The sequence below is a fragment of the Pipistrellus hanaki genome, assembly GCF_964339955.1.
Source record: "Pipistrellus hanaki genome assembly, chromosome: 2".
Classification (NCBI taxonomy): domain Eukaryota; kingdom Metazoa; phylum Chordata; class Mammalia; order Chiroptera; family Vespertilionidae; genus Pipistrellus; species Pipistrellus hanaki.
In genome coordinates this window covers 51,721,279-51,744,502 of record NC_140504.1, presented here as the reverse complement: position 1 = coordinate 51,744,502, position 23,224 = coordinate 51,721,279, and the positions used below count along the sequence as shown (strand labels likewise).

Genomic DNA, 23,224 nt, shown 5'->3' with positions numbered 1-23,224 from the left:
TTCTGGGCAGCAATGTGGAAGGAGCCTCTGAAGCTTAGGTGTAGTGATTTTAATTTGTTTTTTTAGGTTCACCAGGAGCAGGCTTATTAGGAAGCTGATGTTTCTGGTTCTACTTCGATTAGGTAAACTTCAGCATGTCAGGTGAAATAAGTCCTAGCACATTCAGGTTTTTCTGGAATTCATACTGGAGCATCCGGGTGATTTAAATTTAGTCCAGATTCGTTTTGCTAGGATGTTGGAAATAAAGGAGTTCCCTGAAGAAAGATGCTAGAGAGACAGCCAAGGGTGAGGGAAGAATGGAGTGTTTTTCACTTGGTGGGTTCCAGACTCCCTTCCCCTTATATGATCATTTTCAGCATGTTTTGTATTTCTCTCTTCACCTGTCATTGGTTAAGTCTTATCAAGTGCCCTTCACTGGTGTTTGGGGTTGTGTATGTTTTTAGCATATATTGGATATTGACCTTTTATGTTACGACACTAATTTTGTAGACACGCTGCCATTATTATATACACTTCTGGCTACTTAGATATGCTGCCACCAAGTGGTGGAATACCTTAGCTTAGCTGCCTAAGAAGACATAGATGGATGTTTGTCAGAGATTTTATATATTCTGCTCTTTCCTCACTCATTCGACCTTGGAATTTCCAGGTTTTACTTTTTAAAATGTTATTGAAACACCGGAACTTAAGTAACCCTAAGCAACAATTATTTTTTCTAAACCTAAACCACAAAGTGCATTTCTTATCATGTATCATCGAGAACTGTAGTAAATATCTAATAAAATAACATGTGTGAAAATAGCCTGGGAATGAACTGACAGTTGAAACTGGGCATTTTCTAGTGATGCTATTTTGGGGGAAAACAAATGCCTAAATAATGTGGTATGTCAAAGTCAATTCTCAACTTTCTTTTTAAAAGTAAAATCTTTTTCTTTTCTTTTTTTAAATTCAAAAATATCCTTCCTGTTGGTTTGTTTGTCCTCAGTCTCGGGTAGTCACAGTGCCCTGAGCTCACTTACCTCTCGGAACTTCTACTTTTCCCTCAATGTTTTCATCAGCCACAAACACTGAAGATAAAAGTCTTTGTCTTTAAAAACATTCCCTTCCAGACACTATTTCTTGGTCTGAACATGGAAGATGAGGACAAAAAGCACATCACTTCCTCAGGCTTTTTGTTGCTGAAAGTGTAACCTTGGTGAATACACCCACTTATTGCAGGTAATCTCTGGACCACTTTGCCACTGTGGTCCACCCCCCTCCCCCCCCCAACACACACACACACACTCCTCCAACTTGTTCCACTCGATCTCATTTCTTCTTGGATAAAAACAACTTCTTAAGAATTTCTTTCTTTTTTTTCTTTTAAAAATATATTTTAATGATTTTTAACAGAGAGGAAGAGAGACGGATAGAGAGTTAGAAACATCAATGAGAGAGAAGCATTGATCAGCTGCCTCCTGCACACCCCCTGCTGGGGATGTGCCCCGCAACCAAGGTACATGCCCTTGACCGGAATTGAACCTGGGACCCTTCAGTCTGCACTCTGATGCTCCATCCACTGAGCTAAACTGGTTAGGGCAAGAATTTCTTTCTTAAAAGTTCAGCATCACCTAAGTAGAACAAAATAATTTGAACAAAATTTGGAAAGAACTTCCAAATCTAGAAAATCTCCACACAGTGGTGATGGGCCCGGTCTCTTCTACAAGTTCTGACCCTCCACAAGGCTCTCCTGGATACACAGTGCATTTCTGGAGGACCTGGATGGCGGATCTCGCTTGCTGGGGGAGTTTGCAAAGCAGCACTTTGTAAGCTGGCCGAACTCAGTTAGATTGGGAGCTCCCCAAGGAGGGAGGGCAATGTCTCACCCCTCACCCCTTGGGGCCAATGCCAGGCTTTTTCCAGCCACAAAGTCACTGAGGCCAGACCCAGGCCTCCTTCCACTTGTCCTCTTTGCTCTGTGAGGGGCTGTGCCCACGGGAAGTGCCCAGCCCAGGGCAGGTAGACTGGCTCAGCGGCAGAGAGAAGATAGAGCCCTGCCTGCGGATGGAGCACGGAGGAGCATGGCGGGGCGCCTGGAGTGGACTGTCTCCCCGAGGAGGCGCATTCCTGTTTCTAAATTGAGCGAGTGTGACAGCCAGCCCCGCGTCTCCCAGAACCCAGACGACGGGAGCACACTGTCAGGGCTGCGGTGACTCAGCTAGGACAAATGTTTCCCGGACAACTTACTGACGTCATCCCAGTGTGTCCTGATGGCCCTGCTCCGGATTCCTTTCTCTCAGAGCCGCCCTCTCCCCACCCCGGCTCATTCTAGGTCAGAGAGCCACCCAAGCCCCTAAAACTGATGTGTCTTTGTCCCTCTTGCCTCAGACTGTACTGTGCCGTCCTGAGCTGGAGTGTCGTGTTCTCATCACTAATAATCCAGGAGCCAGGTTTTGCACAGCAGCTCCTCCTGGCCTGGTGCCTGAGGCAAGGTCTGCACCCTCTGCCGTGATCTGCCCCACGCTGGTCCCCTGCCCACGGAGAGAATGACCTCTCATCTCTCCACCACAGGCTGCTGGCCTGTACGGGACGCTCAGGCTTCTGAACTCATTTGCTGGAGAGAAGCTCCCTGCTTGGGATGTGGAGGAAGGCAAGAACTACTCCTTCCCCTCCCCCAGCCCTGACCGCGGTGGAGCGGCCCATCAGGACGCCTGCACGTGGGTCCTATAATTCTGGTTTACTATAATTCGGGTTTACTATAATTCTGGGCACACACAGGGCACTCGTTTGGTTCTTTCATACACACCAACTTAGAATGGCCAGGTAGCCCCCAGCTTTCTCACGCTGCCCCTGGCCTGGCAGGCTAATGAGAAGGAGCCCTCAGAGCCCTGCCTGGTTAGTCAGTCTCTCAGATGTCCTCCGCCTGCCTCTCCAGGACCTCCCTTGCTGCTCCGGGTTTGCACTAGTGCCTGAGCCAGTTTTCTCCTCCCTGTCAATCACAGGGCCCGCGTTAACGCCAGGACGGCCCTGCCTGGTGTCAGCGGGAAGGAAGGCTGCAGTGGCAAAGCCCCCCGGAGGTGGGAGGTGGGGTGAGAGGGGGTGGGAAGGGTGTGTGCCCAGAGGGTGGCTGAGTGGGTGGGTTTGAGGGGCATGTGTCTGTACATGATGTGCAGGCAAATAGCATTGGGCTTTCAAGAATGTGAGTGTTGCTGAAACTGGTTTGGCTCAGTGGATAGAGCATAAGCCTGCGGACTGAAAGGTCCCGGGTTCAATTCCGGTCAAGGGCATGTACTTTGGTTGATGTTTCTAACTCTCTATCCCTCTCTCTTCCTCTCTGTAAAAAAAAAAAAAAAAAAAAAAAAAAAAAAAAAAAAAAAAAAAAAAGAACGTGAGTGTTCCTTAAGGGAAGGAGGAAGAGGAGGTGAGAGGGGAAGGTGTTTGCAGATGAGTTTTGACCAAAGACTATTTCCTGGAGGAGGTGTGTGGTGTTATAAATGAGAACTTCACCTGCCCCGACAGGGACAGGAGCCCAGCTGCAGGGGAGGGGGGCCTGTGAAAGTGTGAGGAGAGGGGGGGATGCGGAGAGAGGGGCGAAGGGTGATAATGGTGGAATTGTGGTTAGAGTGAACAAAGGGGCATAACCACTCTACCTCCTGGCCAGCGGCAGCACAGGCCAGCACGGGCCACATCACTGCAGCCTCTCTTGGATCAGCCGTCTTCTCTCTGCTCTGCCATCCGTTTTGGAAAAGCTGCTGCATCTTACAGTCACAGGGACTGAGGCGCTGGGGTTAGACAGGTCACAGTCTTTGGAAGGTGGGCTTGATGGTTGGTTTGCTCCTCACAGATGTCTGAGCAGTGATTATAATGCCTTTTTAAAGTTAAAAGATGACTTATTTTCACCCAGCCTAAGTGTGGGGAGAGAAGAGGCTATGGCGAAGGCCAGGGGAGCATGTCCCTGGGGTTTGTCTGGGGGTGCAGAGGCGTGAAGGAAGCTTCTGGCAGGGCTCAGTGGGGAGGTTGTCGTTGGCTTCCAGTTCATCCTTCCTTTCATTCTGCTGCTTTGGTTTCCATTTCATTTCTGCTTCATGTTATGAATGTCCCAGAAGGAAGGGATGAACTGCTCTCGGAGGGAGAGTGGGACGTAGGGCAGGAAGCTGCTGTCGGAAATGGATATGTCATTCTCTGTCCCATCTCCCCAGACCTTCCCCTCTGCCACCTCCCTCTCTGGCCCCGGACTTCTAGGAGTGATGGCTCTGGCCCTTCTGCAGGAGTCTCCACGCTCTCTTCTCTCTTCTCCCAGTAGCTCCTTCCCCAGGCCAGTCCGATGTGGAAAGCAGGTCTGTACCTTTGGTGAATGGTGGCTGTGTTTCATAGCTTGTGAGATGGAGGGTCACCTGGCTGATTAGCAAACACCCAGGGTTTATGCAGCTCACCCTGCGGGCCCCTCGGAGGCAGCCAGCCTGGGGAAGGTGGCATGGTATTTCCTTGGTTGTCACCCAGCCATGTCTAGAACCCTCTTTGGCATTCAGCCTGTGGCATGCTTTTCTGTCTCAGGATGGCAAACCTTTGTTCCTTCTGGGCAGACTTGATTTTTAGAAAGTGTATTGTTTAAAGGTGATGTGGAGAAGGGTCCGTTTGCAGGTGGAGGTCCTCTGTGCTTTCAGCCTCCTGTCACTTTATGGCCACACCTGGGGATGCAGGAAGTGATGTTGAGGGTCTTTGCAATTTAATGCTTCACCATGCCCTGTGGGGGGCAGAGGAAAAAAGAGAACCAGCCACATTTCTGCCCGGGGCACATTTGCAATGGGAGCCTTTTATTTGTTGGTTGTTGTGTGCGTTTAAACAGCTTCATTGGGCTGGAATTGGGTGGCAGGCTTTAAGTAGGTGAAAAACCAGCAGTCTTTCTCATCTTGCCTCCCTTGGGGGGCTTGCCAGGGACTCTTACTGGGACAGGAGTTGCTTTTGCTTTTGGCAAAGTAAGGGGTGGGACCAGGCAAAGGGATGTTTCCAGACCTGGAAATGGGCCAGCAAACCTCCAGAATCGTTTCTGTAGCAGAACTTACCCATGGCTGTGCATGCAAGTCACCAGAGACTGCAACTGCCGAGCCAGCCCCAGACCAGTGAGTCAGAACCTCCTCACCGCAAAGGCTTGGATTCGAATAAAGCAGTACTTTTGACTTTGCCCCCAGTCCCGGCCTCACAGGGGACAGGTGCAGGGGCAGAGGATGTGTTGGCAACTGAGTACAATAAACACAAATTCTTTGAAATCCTCTTGACCAGGGAAAGTGGACAGAGAGTGTCTTATAAAAACGAAACAGAACAAAACCCAACAAACAACGCCCCTCTGGATGGATGAACATGGATCCTGAGTGGCCTTGATGGTGGCCGAGTCACTGAGAGAGAGCCAGATAGTGGACAGTGCTGAGGGAGAAGCGGGCCGGCAGGGGAGCTCTGCCATCTCTCGGAGCTCCTCTCCTGCCTTTCGGACTTGGAGCCACCCAGGTGCCCTCCACACCACAGTGAAGGACGAGTTTGAGAACTGTCTGCCCGCCAACACTCATGCAGGACCCAACATTCCTCGGAGTGCTCATTTCTTTATAAGGCACCACTCCCTCCATTCTTTTTATTGCTTCTGATTATACAATTAGAAAGCTTAACGCAGGTGCTAATGTGTCTTTAACACTTTTCATTAACGCCTGTTCCTGCTGATTTCTGGTTGTTTAAGAAAGTGGTATGGTGTGGTTTGGGGCAATCAGAACTGCTGTTAGAATAGCAACAAGGGGCAGAAAACAGATTGACACAGATCAGAGTGATGGGCCAAGGGTGGAACCAAATTCTAGGTGCTGCAGCCAGACACCCCCCTCCCTTCCCGCCCCTCCCCGCCACCTGAGAATGGCTGGAGAACCCCACTCTAGCTGCTCAGGGAAATCGTTTCTTCCTCAGAACTCCAGGCTCTTTCTTCCTCCTTGAATTCTGAGTGGAGGATCTGGCTCCTGAAATGACTTCAGGAAGACATGGTACAGCACCGTTCTGGGGAAGAGTGTGAAGTCAGTGACTTGTTGGACTGCTCTTCCTCCTTTCCTGGCTTCTATTCTCCGAGCCGTCTGCAGGGATAAAGGCTCTCCATGCTCTATGGGTGAAACCTTGGGCTTCCCTCCACATCCCCGGCACTGATGGTCCTTCTTGCCGCTGCAGGGCCGGTGCTGTGGGTGGCAGGGCCCGTGCTGCCCTCAGACAGCAGGAAGTCCTTCACTGGACTGCCCTTTGCTCCGTTACCTGCTGCTCAGTCTAACTTTCTACCCCAGTGATCAGTGTGTCACCCACCTTCGCCGGACAACTTAGTGATTAGGTCTGATTCGAAGGTTCCTTCTGCTCCATCACAACTCAAGCACTGGGCATTCCTGGACTCCCACCCTACGATTCTGACACCCACATGGCTGATACCCCACACTCCACCACCATCAACAACTGAACAGCCCCAGGAGCCCATGCTAAGCAGAAAGTCTTGCTGCCCCCTTGCCTGGTCTGCTGGGCTGGCGCTCATTGCTGATCTCTACTCCCCCGTCTGTCATCATGATGGAGAAATGTTATATTTTTTCCAACAGCTGTTTCGTGAGGGTCTTCCAGATGTTCCTAGGTGGTGTCACAGTGGAAACCAGGAGCAGGGTGGTCCTCATTCCTGGGAAAGGGGTTTCCGCACTCTAACACAGGATACCCTGGGTCCCCAAACCAGATTACTTGATGTCTAGGAAGATTTTCCTTCCTCTCAGTTCCAGAGTCCTTGTGGCTTAATGGAGGACCCGAAGCAGGGAGATTGACACCTGGATGTCTGGTCAGAATGGCCCAAACATCCACCCAATGGTGTGACCCGGAGCAAGTCACTTCTTTCTGCTGGAACTTGCTGCCTTCAGCACTGAAATGAAGATTAGAAAGAATAAGCAATAAAGTTTCTTCAAGTTCAAGCATCCTGTGTCTCTTTGAGCAAGGTAGCCTAACAGATCCTGGAATCAAACAGATCAGATTTAAATACTGATTTTATCTCTTTCTGGTGGCTTTTCAAAAGTTATTCAACCTCAACCTCTTTTTTAAAAAAATAATTATTGATATTTTTTACAGAGAGTAAGGGAGAGGTATAGAGAGTAAGAAACACAATGAGAGAGAAACATCGATCAGCTGCCTCCTGCACACCTCCTATTAGGGATGTGCCCGCAACCAAGGTACATGCCCTTGAGCAGAATCAAACCTGGGACCTTTTAGTCCAGAGGCTGACGCTCTATCCACTGAGCCAAACCTGTTAGGGCTATTCAACAGGTTTGAGCCTCAGTATCCTTAACTGGAGGGCAGGATAATGATAGCAGTGACGTGGGAGTTTCACATGAGGAATCAATAAGATAGTGCATATAAAATGCTTAGCAAAGATAGATTCTCATGTGCTCAATAACATGAGCTCTTATCATTAATATGTGTGTATATCCCATTTTTATCAAAAACAGCTGCTCCGTTTCATAATTTGACTCTCATTTTCTGTTTGTCTCACTTGAGGTTCTGAGTGTCTCAAGATTTAGCGCTCCAGCCCCGGGCTGGCTGCTGGTCTCCTGCTTCCTTACGGCAGGTCACCGCCTCTGCTTCCTTCCTGCAGTGGAGCAGCAGCCAGCATCCAGGCTCTTTTCCACCTCAGGGCCTTTTCACTCTGCCTGTATTATTCCTTTTTTGTTTCCTTAAATTGCTCTTTCTCATAGTTTTGATCTCTTCTTACACTGTTAGCTCCTCATAGTGGCCTGTCCTGATGACCTGATAAGTTCTTAAGACTTATCATAATTTGCACTTATTCAATTTTTCTAGCTACTAGCTATGCCCATCTCTCCCCCTAAAATTTAACCTTCATGTTTCTGTCTTGTTTCTATTTATATCCCTAGGTTCTAGCAGCAGGCCAGCCACAACGTGAGTGCTCAGTAAATATTTGTTGAGTGAATAAATTAATTAATGGATAATATGATCTGTTTAGATGGCACAATATTATCTATGTAGCACCTTCCTAACTAGGCTCTTATTGAGTCAGATAAATCTCTGTAAAAGGTACAGAGATTGATCAGTTACCCCTAAGACAACTGCCACAGATGGTGGCAGTGCATGGGGAGAGCCCTTATCCCAGTGGGGATAAGAGGGGGTGGAGAAGAAAAGTATCAATAAGAGAAGACTTCTTGGAGGAAGAAGCATGCGAATTTAACTTGAAATGTGAGAAGTTATCTTAAAAAAATAAGAGGGCAGATGGGGCTGGGGTGGACAAGCATAAAGACATAGAGGGATGGGAAGGCAAAGTGTAATGCAAAATTGAAATTATTAAAGGTGTGGGTAATATAGGCTGTGTGTTTTAGTGATGGGGAAAGCACTCTGACAGAGGAAATCAGGAAAGACCCCGGGGAGAAGGAAGCAGTTATATCCAACCCTTTGGACAGATGATAATGGGAGGTATCTGGAGTGGTTCCCTGCTGTAGCTGGGATGGAATCTGGGGGGACAGTCTGGCTTCCCGTGGCCAGGGACCTGGGGAGGAGTTGAGGAAACAGGCATTGGGAGGAAGTGGCACTGGGCTCCCTGAGGCCAGACCTCCAACCCAGAGGGAAGTCCTGGCTTGGGGTTGTCGCTGCCAGGTGCTCACCCTACTGTCCAGGTCCCAGAGTGCCCTAAACTAATTGAGAACCCTAATGTGTGACACGTGGCTGAGGTAATCATATCAGCTAAGATAGGAGGGACATTCAGAGGCCAGCATGCAGACCAGTCATGTGAGTGTGGGAATGAGCCAGGAGAGGGTTAAAGAAGGAAGAGTCTCAGCCTTCTCTGAAGACACTTGAAAGCATTGCAAACAAGAACTGTGCCTAATAAAACCACTTTGGGTTCCGCAGTGGGCTGCTGAATTGTTATCTCTGCTAGGCATGGGGGCATCAGGAGTACAGAGGGTCAGGGCGGCCCCTATTCATTGGTTTCTTACTACCCACTACTGAGGCCCCTCACCTGGACCAGTCAGACCCGGGGCAGCCCTCCCAGATGTCCTTGGTCAGTGGGTCAGGAGCGGACTCCGGGGCATCAGATGTGGGCAGGACCTCTGGGCACCCAGGGGGACATCCAGGACTTCCCCAAAAGTATTCAGTGAGGCTGCTGGGTCAGGAGTATGATAAGAAGCAGAAACTCCATGGCGATTTCATAGCAAGTTAGAAGTAGAGAGGGAAGCCCAGAAAGCAGCTTTCCAGTGGGTGTCTGGCTGAGCTCAGAGTGTTACAGTGGGAGAGCAGCTGCTGGGCTATAGGAAAGCCTCCCGAGGCTGAGAGAAGAGGAGCTCTTTTGCAGAAAGAATCAGAGAAACCCGCGGAGCCTATGCTTACAATGAGTGACTCCGCTCGATACCGCTGCTCCCCTCTTTGAAAGGCTCCCTGTCAAAGCACAGATGTTGGTTCTCCTTGGAGATGTTGTTCCGATTGTGTTTTGTTGTTCTGTCTGATATATTTGTGTGTGACCTGCTATTTGTTGATACCTATTCTAATCTGATTTAGACAGAGTGAGTCCTTATCATTCAACTCTCACAAGCCACACTTAAGAGCGTCTACGTGTTGTCCTTGGATCACCTGGGGGACCCCTGAGCCTCGTCCCAGACTGATTTTCATCAGAGTATCTGAAAGGGAATCCTCAGATCATCATTGTAAAGGTGTCCTACATGGTTAGTGAAAGTCACTAAAGAGGAAAAAACATTGGCATAAAGTCGTGACAATGCTTTTTTTGGAGATAACACAGGCTCGCCGAGTGCAAACCGCCCCAGTGATATGTAACGAACAAAAGAACAAATGGTCTAGAACTGAGTACAAGAAATATCTGATCAATCATCCGGTCATCCGGCATGTTTACGTTCTGGGCCGAGAGCCCCTGAGGGCCTATGAAAAACAGTTCCCAGCTCAGTTTGAAGGGACTGGGATTCATCATGGAGGGTGAGGAGCTGGCCAAGGGGGCTCGGGTCTCAGGCCCCAGATGGGAAGTGTTGGAGCAGGGTGATGGGGCAGTGGCTGCATTCTCCCTGTGAAGTTGGAGGGTCACTCACTCTCCTTCCACCTTCTCAGTGGATTTAAAGGCCTGCTGTCCCAAGCTTCACCTTTCTGAGTCCACATCCTCACAGTACACAGTGCAAAGATTCAGCCCCTGGAAACTTGATTTGGACTAATATCTTTAAAAAGGTAAATAATCTAAAGGGAAGAGAGGGGTAACCTCTTAGTTATATTTCAGTATAACTTGCTTTGCTCAAAATGCTTTGCATCTGAGCATACTGAGTTTTTCTCCAGCCTCTTTGAATTTTTCCCCCAGGCTCATCTGCTTTCTTCTCCCATCTCTTAAACATTGATATTCCATCAGTGTTCTATCCTTGAGTCAGAAGGTGGTTCGTCTGATCTTACTCGTTTTAACTGGGTGATCTTACTCCATTCTATGCATATCAACTACCACCATCTGTGTGTTTATTCATTCAGCAAATGTTATTGAGCACCTACTAGGTGCCAAGCACAGTATGACTCCTTGGTCAAGATTTGCAACCCAGCTTTCTTTTTAAATATCCAGATGGTACATCAGATTACCTTCAGAATTTCATTTATATATGAAATATTAGTTATATTGTCATTATTTTATATAATAAAAGCTTAATATGCAAATTGACCAAATGGCAGAACAACCAGCCGAACGACCAGCAGAATGACTGGCAGAACGACCGGTCACTATGATGCACACTGACCACCAGGGGGCAGGCATTCAATGCAGTAGTTGCCCCCAGCCCACAGTCCCCAGGCCAGCCCTCTGGTCACCCCACAGGTTGGTCCTGATTGCCAGCCATGCCTAGGGACCCTACCCATGCACAATAATAAAAATAACTAACATAGGCTGTGTTTATTGAGACAGGGCTTTAGGTGCAAATGATTTAGTAAGATCATTCTCTTCTGGAAAAACTCATGAGGGAGTAGGAGTTGGAGAAACAGAGTAGGAAAGAGGAAGAACTGAGCAAGGATGTGGTCTCAGTCTAATCAGAGTTCTACTGGGAGGATGCGGAGGCTCTTGAGCCTAAATCCCACTTCAGAGGCACTCTGCATGCAGGAAAAGAGTCTGAGCTTTGTCACCCTTTACAAGAGAAGCACTGTCCTTCCTGGGCTGTGGGTATAACTTCCCACCTGTGTCTTGGAGAAATGGAGCCCATCAGCAAGGCCCCAGAGATGGTGCGGGTGTAAGCTGATGGCTGCAATGCTGTCGGAGCTGGGGCTGGCCCAGTGGGCAATAAAGGAGTCCTCAGTGGGACACCAACAGTGTCTCCTGCAGCCGGAGACTTCCATCATCCAGAGTCTGGATTCCAGACCATGTGCCTGGCACCTTTATGTATATTAAACTTAACCCTTAAAATAACCCTGTGATGTAGTTACTATTATTCATGTTTTACTGTGCAGGGACCGAGGCATAGAGGTTAAAAGCAACTTGCCTAAGGTTTCCCAATAAGTAAATGATGGAGCTGGGATGTATACTGAGGAGGGATGGTTCTAGATTCCACACCCTTAACTGCTGCCTCTGCTCCCTCAGCGTATTGAGTCTCCGCGTATACCAGGCACAGTATTAGCCATTGGGCACCCAGCAATTAATGCACACAAAAACCTCTACCCTCATGGAGTTTATTTTATAGTGAGGGAAGAATGACAGTACATGAATAAGTAAAATATATGATCCAGATGGTAGTAAATGCTAAAAATAATAATAATAATAATAAAAATAGGGAGAGCTGGGTGACAGCTGCAGCTTTAGGTGGGCCAGCCCAAGGACATCTGCACTAGGAGGACCTTAACCAAGATCCAGAGGATGTGGCTCCTCTGATTCTGCCATTGCCACTCCCCCTAGCTGAGCCCAGCATACTTCCCTCCACACAGCTGAAGGCAATCTTTCCAAACTACCCAGTGGTGGTCCCCAATTGTCTTCAGGATAAGTCCAGCACTCCCACCATCCTGATTCTAGACCTGTGCCTCTTCTCTGGAGTACAAATGGAAACATGCATACCCTCTGTCTCAGTATTGAAAATCAATACATCAGGCTAACAAATTGTTAAATAAAACACGTTCTATCCTTCTACCTTGACTGATATACCTTCACAGTGGCAGAGGAGGCCAGCCTCATATTTGGACTTATTGGATTCCTGAGTTCCCTGCCAGAACTTGGCAGCACAGAGAGAACAGCCCCAGGCCATGCTCTGCCTCTCTCTGTGCCCACTGCCCAGCTTGTCTCCCACTGTGCCAGGGTAGAGGGAAGGGGGTCTTGCATGCATATGGACTCCACAGCTCACACATCCATGGTCTAGCCCACATGTGTCAAACACAAGGCCCGTGGGCCAAATCCAGCCCGCCAGGCCTTGCAATGTGGCCCGCACCGCGCTGTCATCACTGCACTCCACTGTCAGTTTATGACATTGTCAGTTTATGACTGTTCAGTAAACCATTCGGCCCGCGATTTAGGCTGGATTTTAGATTTTGGCCCCTTCTCTGATTGAGTTCGACACCCCTAGTCTAGCCACACCTTTGCAAATAGCAGTCCTTTGCCACCCCTCAGGCCTAGGCATGCTCATGCTGATGGTGCTGCTTGCCTTAGAGGATTAGACCTGGGGTCCAGCTGCACAAGGGCCCAGAGTGTAGGCTAAGAGCTCTTTGGGCAGAGAATTTTAGGGATTCAGGTACTCGGAGCTTCATTTACAAGGGGGTGGAGGTACAGTACAGACTTTATCTGGGCAAGTCTCCTTGGCCCCAAGGAGAGGTTGGAAAGGGGAGGGTATGCAAGGGGAGGCCAAGCCTAAAATAGGGCTGTCGGAAGCACTCAGAGCATCACTCTCTTCCCTACCCTTATGCCTAATCTAGAGTGAATTAACTTCAACTTTCTCAGTGTGCCATGCTCCTTGGCTTCTGTGATTCTGTAATGTGGCAGACTGCAGAATAGAGGTCATTCATTTGGACCCATTGCCACAATTTCCCTCATCTTCTATGAGCTTCCTAACAAATCCCCTCATTGCTAGGACCCTTAACCCCCACTGCCTATGACCAAAACACCATTCACAGTGGTGATGATGGTGGGATATAATAGAATATAGTGACCTGAGTGTGGGTTTTACAGTCAGCAGCTGTGGTTCTGATTATTTGCGTAGTCACTTGCTCATCCTGTGACCTACAGCAGATTCTGTGCCTCAGTTTCATCATCTCTTATATGGAGGTTGCATGCCAAGTTTATAAGGTGTTGTGAGGATGGTGCAATATCGTATGTCAAGTGCCCAAGCACAGCCCCTGGCATAGAATAAGCATGCAGTGAGAAGTTCTTTTCCCTCCCCCAACTCTGCTTCTTACTTAAAACCAAACACATAAAGCACCAGTGAGAGACCAGGCTGTCTCACAGAGATGCCAATTACATTAGCTCCCAGCCCTGGGCCTCTTTCCCCGTCTCCTGAGTGAGTGAGAACTTCTGGAAAATGTTAGTACCTATTTCTACTGTAGTTGTCAGAAACCTGCTAGCCCACTTAGATGCTGGGGTAGCCACACTCCAGCTCTTGGTAGCAACACCTACTATTGCTAGGGATGGCGGTTTCTCATGTAAGCACAATTATGGCAACAGGGATGGAGCAGTTGCACAAAGAAGTTGGTCATATCATTGCCTGACCTAAGTGGGCATGCAGCAGATGTGAGTCAAGCTGAACAAAACTAAGCTCACGGAGAAAAGTCATTAAGTCCCAGTAGGAAAGTGGATGAAAGAACTGTGTAGGTATGTCACAGAAGAAATACTTCCGGACCTATAAGCTCCAGCTAGTAATCAGAGAGAGGTGCAAATTTAAATGGGAAAATATTTCTGTGCTGATGAGAATATAGTAAGGGGGCGGAGGGGATCTCATGAGCTGCTGGGACTCTCATGCACAACATGTAAGTTGATATGTTTTTCTACCAAGTAGTAATGAGAATGATTAAATAAGGCATGGTAAAGGTACAGAGGGATGGACTATATGTCATTCGGTGTGCCAGTTTCCAAGAAATTTTAGACAAGGAAAAAACTCTATGTCACAGTGAAAAGTAGAACACTCTATGGTATGAAAATTAAATGCACAAAGAAGACTGGAGGGAAATAGGACAGCGTGTTATAAATTCCTGCCATTAGCATCTCTTATATAAATCTTTGAAGTTTTCTGTATTTAGCAGGTGTTTCTTTTCTAATGGGAAAGAAATTCCATAATTTAGGGGAATGGCACATTGCTTTCATACAATAGATCAGAGAAAATTATTTGTGGATGACTATGGCCACTTGTTGACACCCATTTGGGAGAAACAAAACTCCCCGTGCTGAGTCTAGTCCTTTGTATCAGCAAGAAGAAAGGGAAAGTCTCCTGCCTGAGCAGTTCCCCATCTAACTCGGAGGCCCATGGAAGTTGCCTTAGGCTTGAGACATCCACACGGTGCCTGAGACATCACAGGGGCTGTGGTCTCTTCACCAGGCCGGGACATGACATTCTCATCACTGTTGCGATTTGAGAATGAAGCCTGAAAAAGGTATTTTGTTTCCATTTGTGGCTTAGTTCTTCCCACTGCGGCCTTACCTCCAGTAGTGGGAAGCGATTGGTTGGTGGAGGCACTCATCTGTGGGTCATGTAACATGCACAGCGGTTTACGCAAGTACAATCTAGGGAATAGGAAATTAAGTGAAAGACCCTACACCAGAGTTTATATAAGAATGTGAATTACCCGAAGTATAGTCTTAGTTATAAAATAAATGGATAGGTTAAACAAGCCAAGAAGAAGAGAAGACCCTCAAACTACCAAAACCTAAACTTTCTTCCAAACTAATATGTTGAACTATTTTGACCAGCCCCCCCCTCCCTTTCTGATTCTTAGGAGTTATAAAGTCCAAGTGTTTAAATAAAGTTTTCTCTTTAATAGGTTACATAGCAACATCTTCATTGATTCACTTAGGCTGGTTAGTTTTGGTTTTCAAGATGGTCACTGTCACTTCTTCTGGCCTTGATTATAGGAGTAGCTTCCCCTCTCTTAACTTCCTGAAGTAAGTCTTTTAATACCCTGACTCTTACAATGGAAGTACACGAGACAACAGACTGTATCCATCTTTTTCATCAGTCCCACATTTGGCCGTCTGAATAATCAGCATGACTCAACAATCTGACTTTTTAAATATATCTCTCTATATAATATTTATATGTAAAGAGGTAATATGCAAATTAGACCAGGACGACTCCTTAATGGGTCATGACCAGACAGGAGGAGGTTGCACACACAGATGAGACCAGGAGCAGAGATAGAGACAGAGGTGGGGGGCCTGCCCAAGTGGTACAGTGGCTTGGGTGGCCTCAGAAGAGGACACAGGCAGGGAGGCCGGGGGACACTGTGAGTCAGGCATGGATCCCAGTCTCCCTCCCCCCCGACGGGGCCCTGGTCCGGCCTGACTCCCCAGGCAGCAGGCACTGCACAAGTCAGGTATGGGTCTTGGCCCCCAGTGGGGTGTGCTTCCTCACTCTGCAGGAGGTGAGGCACCTCCTCGAAGGATTTCAATCGTGCACTGGGCCTCTAGTGTGTGTGTGTGTGTATCAATATATATATATATATATATATATATATATATATATATATATATATATATATTGATTTCAGAGAGGGAGGGAGGAAGAGAGAGAGAGAGAGAGAGAGAGAGAGAGAGAGAGAGAGAGAGAGAGAGAGACATCAATGATGAGAGAATCACTGATCAGCTGCCTCCTGACCAGGAATCGAACCATGACCTTCTGGTTCATAGGTCGATGCTCAATCATTGAGCAGCACCGGCCTGGCAACAACCTGATTTTTTATAAGGTAACAAACATTCGAACTACAAGTGATGCATCTTAAATATAGTGGTGGCAAATATGCCTTATTCATACTTTGTGTACCACCTCTAATCAACTGATAGAATCAGCCTAGAATCTTATTGAAAAAGGCTCTTTGGCTCCGTTTGGTTCATTGGTAAAGTGTACCAGTGACTGCCATTGCTAGGGCATGGGGAAGGGCAGCCCTCATGCCAAGGTTCTTCCATCTCAGCTGTTAGGGCCTCGGGGTCCCTGTTGGTACAGAGCTTGTCTTCAAATAGGGAAAACACGATGCTCCCCAGGAGTGAGAGAAACAAAAACTAAATGTAAAATCAAACAGAAATTGGAATACCCAAAAGCGTAAACACCCCATCAAGTGCCAATGCCTATGGGGAAGGCTGAGTCATTTGCTGAGTGCTAGGAGCAGGCAGACACCCTCCGGCAGATGGGGTTAAGCCAGGAAGGTTTTCTGAGGCAGCACATTTAGGTGGGACTGGAAGGCAGCCAGCAGACCTGGTGTGAAGTTGGAAGGGTGGCCCTGATTAAAAGGAATGCAGATTTCTGGATGCGTTTGGACTGTGTACGTCCAAGTCTCAGCCGCCCAGAGTGACCATGCCGGGCCTCTGACCTCCCACAGCGAGGACGTGTGCAAACGTGGCTTCACCGTCATCATCGACATGCGGGGCTCCAAGTGGGACCTCATCAAGCCCCTCCTCAAGACGCTGCAGGAAGCCTTCCCAGCCGAGATCCATGTGGCCCTCATCATTAAACCCGACAACTTCTGGCAGAAACAGAAGACCAACTTTGGCAGCTCCAAATTCATCTTTGAGGTGAGCCAGACCGCTCTCTGAGCACCCCTTTCCCTTCTGCCACCCACACATTTCTCACTGGGCTTCTCCATCCACCCTACTGTGCCCGTGTCTGTGGCTGGCATTTCTGGATTCCTTGGCTACTGTGGCTTTACCGGTTAGTACCTAGAGAGGAATAAAAGGATCAAGAGATTGTCCTAATTGCACAGTGTCAGTAGGCAGTTCTGTGTACTGTTGTTTCTGGGGGCAACTTTGTAATTTGGCTCCAATGGCTTAAAAAGAGTTTATAGCTATTGATCTAGTAATTCTTCTGAGATAACATTTTTAATATAAAACTAAACAAAACCTCTTGAAAATCTAATTATAATTATAAACAGATAATGGTCTACAAGGATGTTCATTCATCATAGTGTTTTTTTGCAATAATATACACATACATATATACATATATGCATATATACACATATGCATGCACACACATATAGTTTGTATCCCGAGTATCCATTAATTTTGGTAACATTAATACACAAATACATGAAGCCATTAAGATCATATTTAGTTATATGTCAATTATATCTCAATGCAAATCATATTTAGAAAAATTGTGTCTTTGAAAAATGCTTATGAGTTTTTTAAAAGGCAGGATTTTAAACAGTCTGGGCAGTATAATCTGAAATCTGTTTTTTGAGTGCATATATGAAGAAGACTGAGAGACACGTGAAAATGTTAGTAGACTATTAGAGGTGGCTGGATTAAAGGTGATTTTCATTTTCTTCATATTTTTTTTATACTCAAGGAGAACATGTTATTATTTTCTCTTTAGCTAGGTTTTCCCAGACATCATATGAGAATTTTTAATGGTAACACAACAGATTAAGTCAGTGATTTAGGAACCTTTGCTCCAGCTAAATCCAAGCTGTTCCCCTTTCCTGGAACCCCAGCCCTCATCTGCAGGGGAATGACCTTTGTGTATGTGTGCATGTTGGAAAGGCGGAGCTGCCCCTAAACTTACAGTGACTTTCCATTCCAGGCCCTGTCCCCCTAGGCCAGGAGTGCCTGGGTGTGGCATGGTGGCCCCAGTGGTCTGTGATGGAGCACAGCAGCCTGACCATCTCAGCAAAGTGATTCTCACTCGGTTTAAATAACACAAAGAATTTGACTTGGCACCCCTACCCAACATTAGGAGCCCTGTGCTTTAATATATATATATATATATATATATATATATATATATATATATGTATATATATGTATATATATGTATTTCATAGGGGAAGGGGGCAGAGATAGAAACATCAATAATGAGAATCATTAATCGGCTGCCTCCTGCATGCCCCCTGCTACGAATCGAGCCCATAAGCCAGGCATGTGCCCTGACCAGGACTCAAACCATGACCTTCTTGTTTGTAGGTCAACGCTCAACCACTGAGCCACATCAGCTGGGCAGGAGCCCTGTGTTTTGTAGGTTTGGTTTTTGTATACAGAGGTGGTGATAACAAGCCTATATATTTATAACCTGAAAAGAATGAAAGTCATCTTTCCAACAAGCCCTTAAACTGTGTTTCAGTGTGGCTGCTCAGCCCTTCCCCTGTTCCTTCACCACAAGTTGAGCAAGCTTGTCTTTGCCTCCTAAATAAAAAGTAAGGAGAGAAAGAGCTGGGGCCTCCCACTCAGAAGAGTATTTATAAGGCAGTGCCTTACCGACAGCCAATGAAACCCCTCATGCAGGCTGAGGGTACAGGCTTGTTCAATAGCAGATATGAATGACTAATTGGTGCATATAATCATGGGAGACTTCCTGGATGTGGTAAACGTGGAGCCAGACTTGAAGGGGAAAGTGCTCTAGAACAGGGCTGCTCAGAGTTTAATGCACAGAGTCCCTGCGGACCTCGTTCAGTGTGGACTGTGAGTCAGCAGATCTGACTTCGGAGACGCTGCCTTCCCGACAAGCTCCCAGGTGGTCTTGATGCTGCCGCAGAGGGCCACGCTTTGAGCCGCAAGGACCAAGATTAGCAGAGATTTAGATCAGCGGCTGCAAGTTAGAATCCCCTGGTGAGCTTTTAAAACTACCCATGCACACACTCCAGTCCAGGCCAACTAAAACGGAGAAAGGTTTCTGCTACCAGGAGAGTCTCGGTGTTGGCAGAGGCCCACCCAGCCTGAGGCAGGAAGCTAGACTCAGACCGTTGCAGCCCTAAGTTGACCCATCTTGCTTCATGCAACCGTGATGGTGTCCTGGGTCATGGGCCTGGGTGGGTTTTCAAGCTGCAGAGAACTAGACCCTCAGGCACTCCTGCTTCTAGCATCTGAAGTCCTTCTGTGGTGATTGGGGGGATGGAGAGGAGGAAGATGAAGACAGCTGAGTCTTAAAGACAGCCTTTCCTGGAATAGCAAGTGGTGGGCAGGTGGGGAGGCTTTTGGAGGCAGTCAGCTGGTCTGTTGGAACTGCTTACCCTGGCTGATTTGTAGCTAATGACCAGCAGGCCACGTGCTCCCCCACCGGCCCTTTCCTGTGCAGGCTGTGGTCATTACTATGTGGACTTACCTTGGCCTCTCCCCTTGACTTCCTCCCCTCCTGCCTACAGCTGCCCTGCTTTCCCCTCCCCCTCCCCCTTCCCCCGACTTCCCTGACTCACCCTCTCTGTGTCTGCCCTCCAGACGAGCATGGTGTCCGTGGAGGGCCTCGCGAAGCTGGTGGACCCCTCCCAGCTGACCGAGGAGTTCGACGGCTCCCTGGACTACAACCACGAGGAGTGGATCGAGCTGCGGCTGTCCCTGGAGGAGTTCTTCAACAGCGCCGTGCACCTGCTCTCGCGCCTGGAGGACCTGCAGGAGATGCTGGCTCGGAAGGAGTTCCCGGTGGACGTGGAGGGTTCTCGGCGGCTCATCGACGAGCACACTCAGCTGAAGAAGAAGGTGCTGAAGGCCCCCGTGGAGGAGCTGGACCGGGAGGGGCAGCGGCTGCTGCAGTGCATCCGCTGCAGTGACGGCTTCTCAGGGCGCAACTGCATCCCCGGCAGCGCCGACTTCCAGAGCCTCGTGCCCAAGATCACCAGCCTCCTGGACAAGCTGCACTCCACCCGGCAGCACCTGCACCAGATGTGGCACGTACGCAAGCTCAAGCTGGACCAGTGCTTCCAGCTGAGGCTCTTCGAGCAGGATGCGGAGAAGGTAGGAGGGGAGCTGGCCCACCTGGGGCTAGGGTTTGGGGCCGGGTGGCCACTGCTTTTAGGGAAACTGATCGAGGTTGCCGGTTCAGCTTTCTGATTAATGACTTTTGTGGAAAGTTTTTTTTTTTTTTTTTCTTTTCAGTGTGTGCTGGTTTTAGCTGGTACACATTTATTTTAATCATCTCTGGCTGTTGCTCACTGACTCCTTAAAACTCTACTTATAGACTGTTTGTTATGTGCCAGGCACTGTTCTGAGCACTGAGTATAAATTAACTCGTTTTAACCCTCTGAAGTCCTTTTTTTTGTTTTATTAATTTATTTATTGATTAAGGTATCAATAAAGATACCACATATTTGTTCTCAACCCCCCATTCCAATCCCCCACCCCTCCTACCCATGCACTCACCCCCCTATTGTCCTTGACCACTGGTTAGGCTCATATGTGTGCACACAAGTCCTTTGGTTGATCTCTCCCTTTTATCCCCACCTCCCTCTGAGGTCCAACAGTCTGACCCATGGCTCCTTATCTCTGGGTCTGTTCTTGTTCATCAGTCTATGTTGTTCACCATTTCCCCTAGATGAGTGAGATCATATCCTACTGGAAGTATACTTATAAGAATCAAAAATGAGACAAGCAATAATCGTTATGCTGAAAGGCATATGAATCAGTCTGTAGTGAGCTTCTTTCTGGCCACCAGTTCTGTAGGCAGGTGTAGCATCATTATCCCATTTCACAGGTGAAGAAACTTACAGGCTAAATAGCTCGGCCAAACAAGGAAGTGCAGTGCGGCTGCCAAGCCCATGCTTTTCCCCCCACCGCTGGACACGGCCCCTCCTAGGACATGTTTGAATGGTTTGAGCTGGCTGAGCAACAAAAATAATAATACTGTTACCGGCCACAGTAACAGGACTGAGGGATTAGTGCTGGGCAGTGTACTCCACTGTGGACAGAGCATTTCACATGCAGAGCCTTACTTAACTGCCTAGCTTTCCCAAACTCGGAGGTGCTGGTGCTGCTGAAGTGCAGGGAAACGGAGTGCTCCTTGATCTTGGGGCCACAATGGCAGACTTGACATGTGAATCCAGCTTTTTTCAGCTTGAAGTCAGGGCTCTTTGTGCCACTCCGCTTCATTCTGAGGGTTTTTCCTCAGCTGCTCAGCCAGCACTTAAGCAGGCCCTGATTTTCTAGCAGTGAATTTTCATAGCTTTCTCCTTATCAGGGGAGATATGAGAAAGGGAAAAAGAAAAATATAGCATCTAGTGCTTCTTTGCGGAGGACACAAAGGTATCTTCTCCAGGTTTTTTTTTTTTCTTCAAGGTAAAGAAGAGAGTTGCTATTATATGTGCTTTAGGGGGGAGTGAAATGGACTCTCCTCCTATCAGTTTTCTGGAAATAACTTAAATTTAAATGCATAATGCTACTCAGTATCTCTCAGTAACCTATGCATTTTTACAGTGTCTAGTATAACGGTTTTGTGTCTTTTCAGAGCTCATATTGAAAATGTCTCTAGATATTTTTAAGTGATGAAATCAGGATATGGAACTATATATTATGCATAGATGCATAACCCATGAACACAGACAATAGCATGGGGAAGGCCGGGGATGGAGTGGAGGAGGGCTAAAAGGGAGGAAAAGGAGCAAAAATCACAACTTTATATAATGATGATCCTAATTTATGTGGGAGTGCCAGCATAAGTATGACTGGAGGAAAATTCAACTCAATGTTAATAGTTTTGATTCTCAGAGGCCAAGCTTATGGTTAATTTTCATTTCTCTGTATAAATTTCATGTATTTTCCAATATTTTATACTTTATAGTCAGAAGAAAATCAATACATGCCATTTTTAAAGACTGCATAGCCCTTTCTACAACAGAACTTCTGAACATCATTTAAGTCAAGGGACATGTAAAAACGTTTCCTGTGTAACCTTAGGAGTTGCAGGGTTTTCCCTGACTTCCTGAGGGCTCTTTGCCCAGAGGCCTGGCGGTCTGGGTCTGACCTGGCCTGTGAAGGGCCACTTGGATTATGGAATCCTGTCACCGTCCACCAAGCTATGAGATACCAGGTCAGGAGCCAGCGGCTCTGGGAAGCCAGTCGCAGGTCCTCTGGCTGCTATGAGTAGGGTTATAAAAGTCTGGAATAGCTCCTTTCTACTAGGGATTCCTTCTGCTCTGAGGCAGAGAACCTGCTTTGCAGCCTGGCCTAGGTGGCCATTTCAGTGACAGGGGCAGAGGGGCACAGGGGACTAGGTCTGTCTAGATGTATTTTAGAGTTTGAGGCACTTGACAGCATCCCGGAAGCTCAAGGGTAAGGGAAGATGGCATGGAGCACAGATGGTGTTCCCAAAAACAAGGCGAACCACATACCTTTAGCACCAGAAGACCCCAGTAGGGAAGGCTGACCTAGAGTCAGACAAGTGCCAGTCCACTAGGCAGTCATTGCTGCCACACATACATTCTCTCTGTTCATGCTTGCAAGAATCACATGGCATATTAGTATTCCTCTTTTATAGCGGAGGACATGGAAGCTCCGAGAGATGGAGTGGCCTGCCCAGAAGCACACTGCCAATTATCAGAGCCAGTGTTTTGTCTGTCTCGAAAGCCCACCCAAGCTCTTATCCAAGCGCCATACTGTCCTCTGCTCCTAGGACGTGCTTCATCCACCACTGAGCACTGCTTGTTAGTCCCCGAGTCCCGCCCAGGCCCTGATCACGCCAGGGAAAATCTCAAATCCCACCTCCCCCTGCTCACTCAACAGCAGGGCTCAACCATTCTGTGGACCCCTTCTCAGAGTAATATTTGTAAATGTACAAGTAATATATTTAGGCTTGGAAAATGATTATTGAAATACAGTTAATAATTTAAAAATAGCAGTAACATGTGCTTCTTTAACATGTTAAATAATAAAATGTACTTGACATCTCACAATTATCATTGATTTTGAGGTAACAATGAGCAAAAATGATATTTTGGGGCAACTAACCCTGATGTGATATGAAGACGTGTATTCAGAGGTACAGGTATTGTGAACAGTAATGTAGTTTGTTGCCTACACTCATAATTGAAGAGAATGCTATATTTTAGTTGGGGGGATAAGGACACATATGTAATACCTTAATCAATAAGGAAATTAAAAAAAATAGTTAAAAGAAAAAAAATGGAAAGAAAGGTATATATTTCCCCCCATCCAAGTACATGGTCCCTGAATCCAGTACTCTCAGTTTAGGTTCCATGTACCATGGCATTCTCATGCCTTATAAAGAAGTGTGTGTGTGTGTGTGTGTGTGTGTGTGTGGTGTATGGGGAGGGGGGGGGGACGGGAGAGAATATAATAAACAAAACAGAGGGAGGGAACGGATGATGGGAAGAAAGCAGCCCAGGA

The 23,224-nt window shown here is 47.4% G+C and overlaps 1 protein-coding gene across 27 annotated transcripts in view; it reads left to right on the top strand.

Annotated features, from left to right (window-relative positions):
- The window catches only part of KALRN (kalirin RhoGEF kinase), a 650,068-nt gene that overhangs the window by 218,778 nt on the left and 408,066 nt on the right, over positions 1-23,224 (top strand). For all 27 annotated transcript variants that reach the window (XM_084871483.1, XM_084871457.1, XM_084871488.1 and 24 more), the window contains exons 4-5: positions 16,498-16,690; positions 19,328-19,840. In XM_084871483.1, the coding sequence (XP_084727609.1) occupies positions 16,498-16,690; positions 19,328-19,840 (706 nt within the window). The remainder of the gene's footprint in view (positions 1-16,497; positions 16,691-19,327; positions 19,841-23,224) is intronic.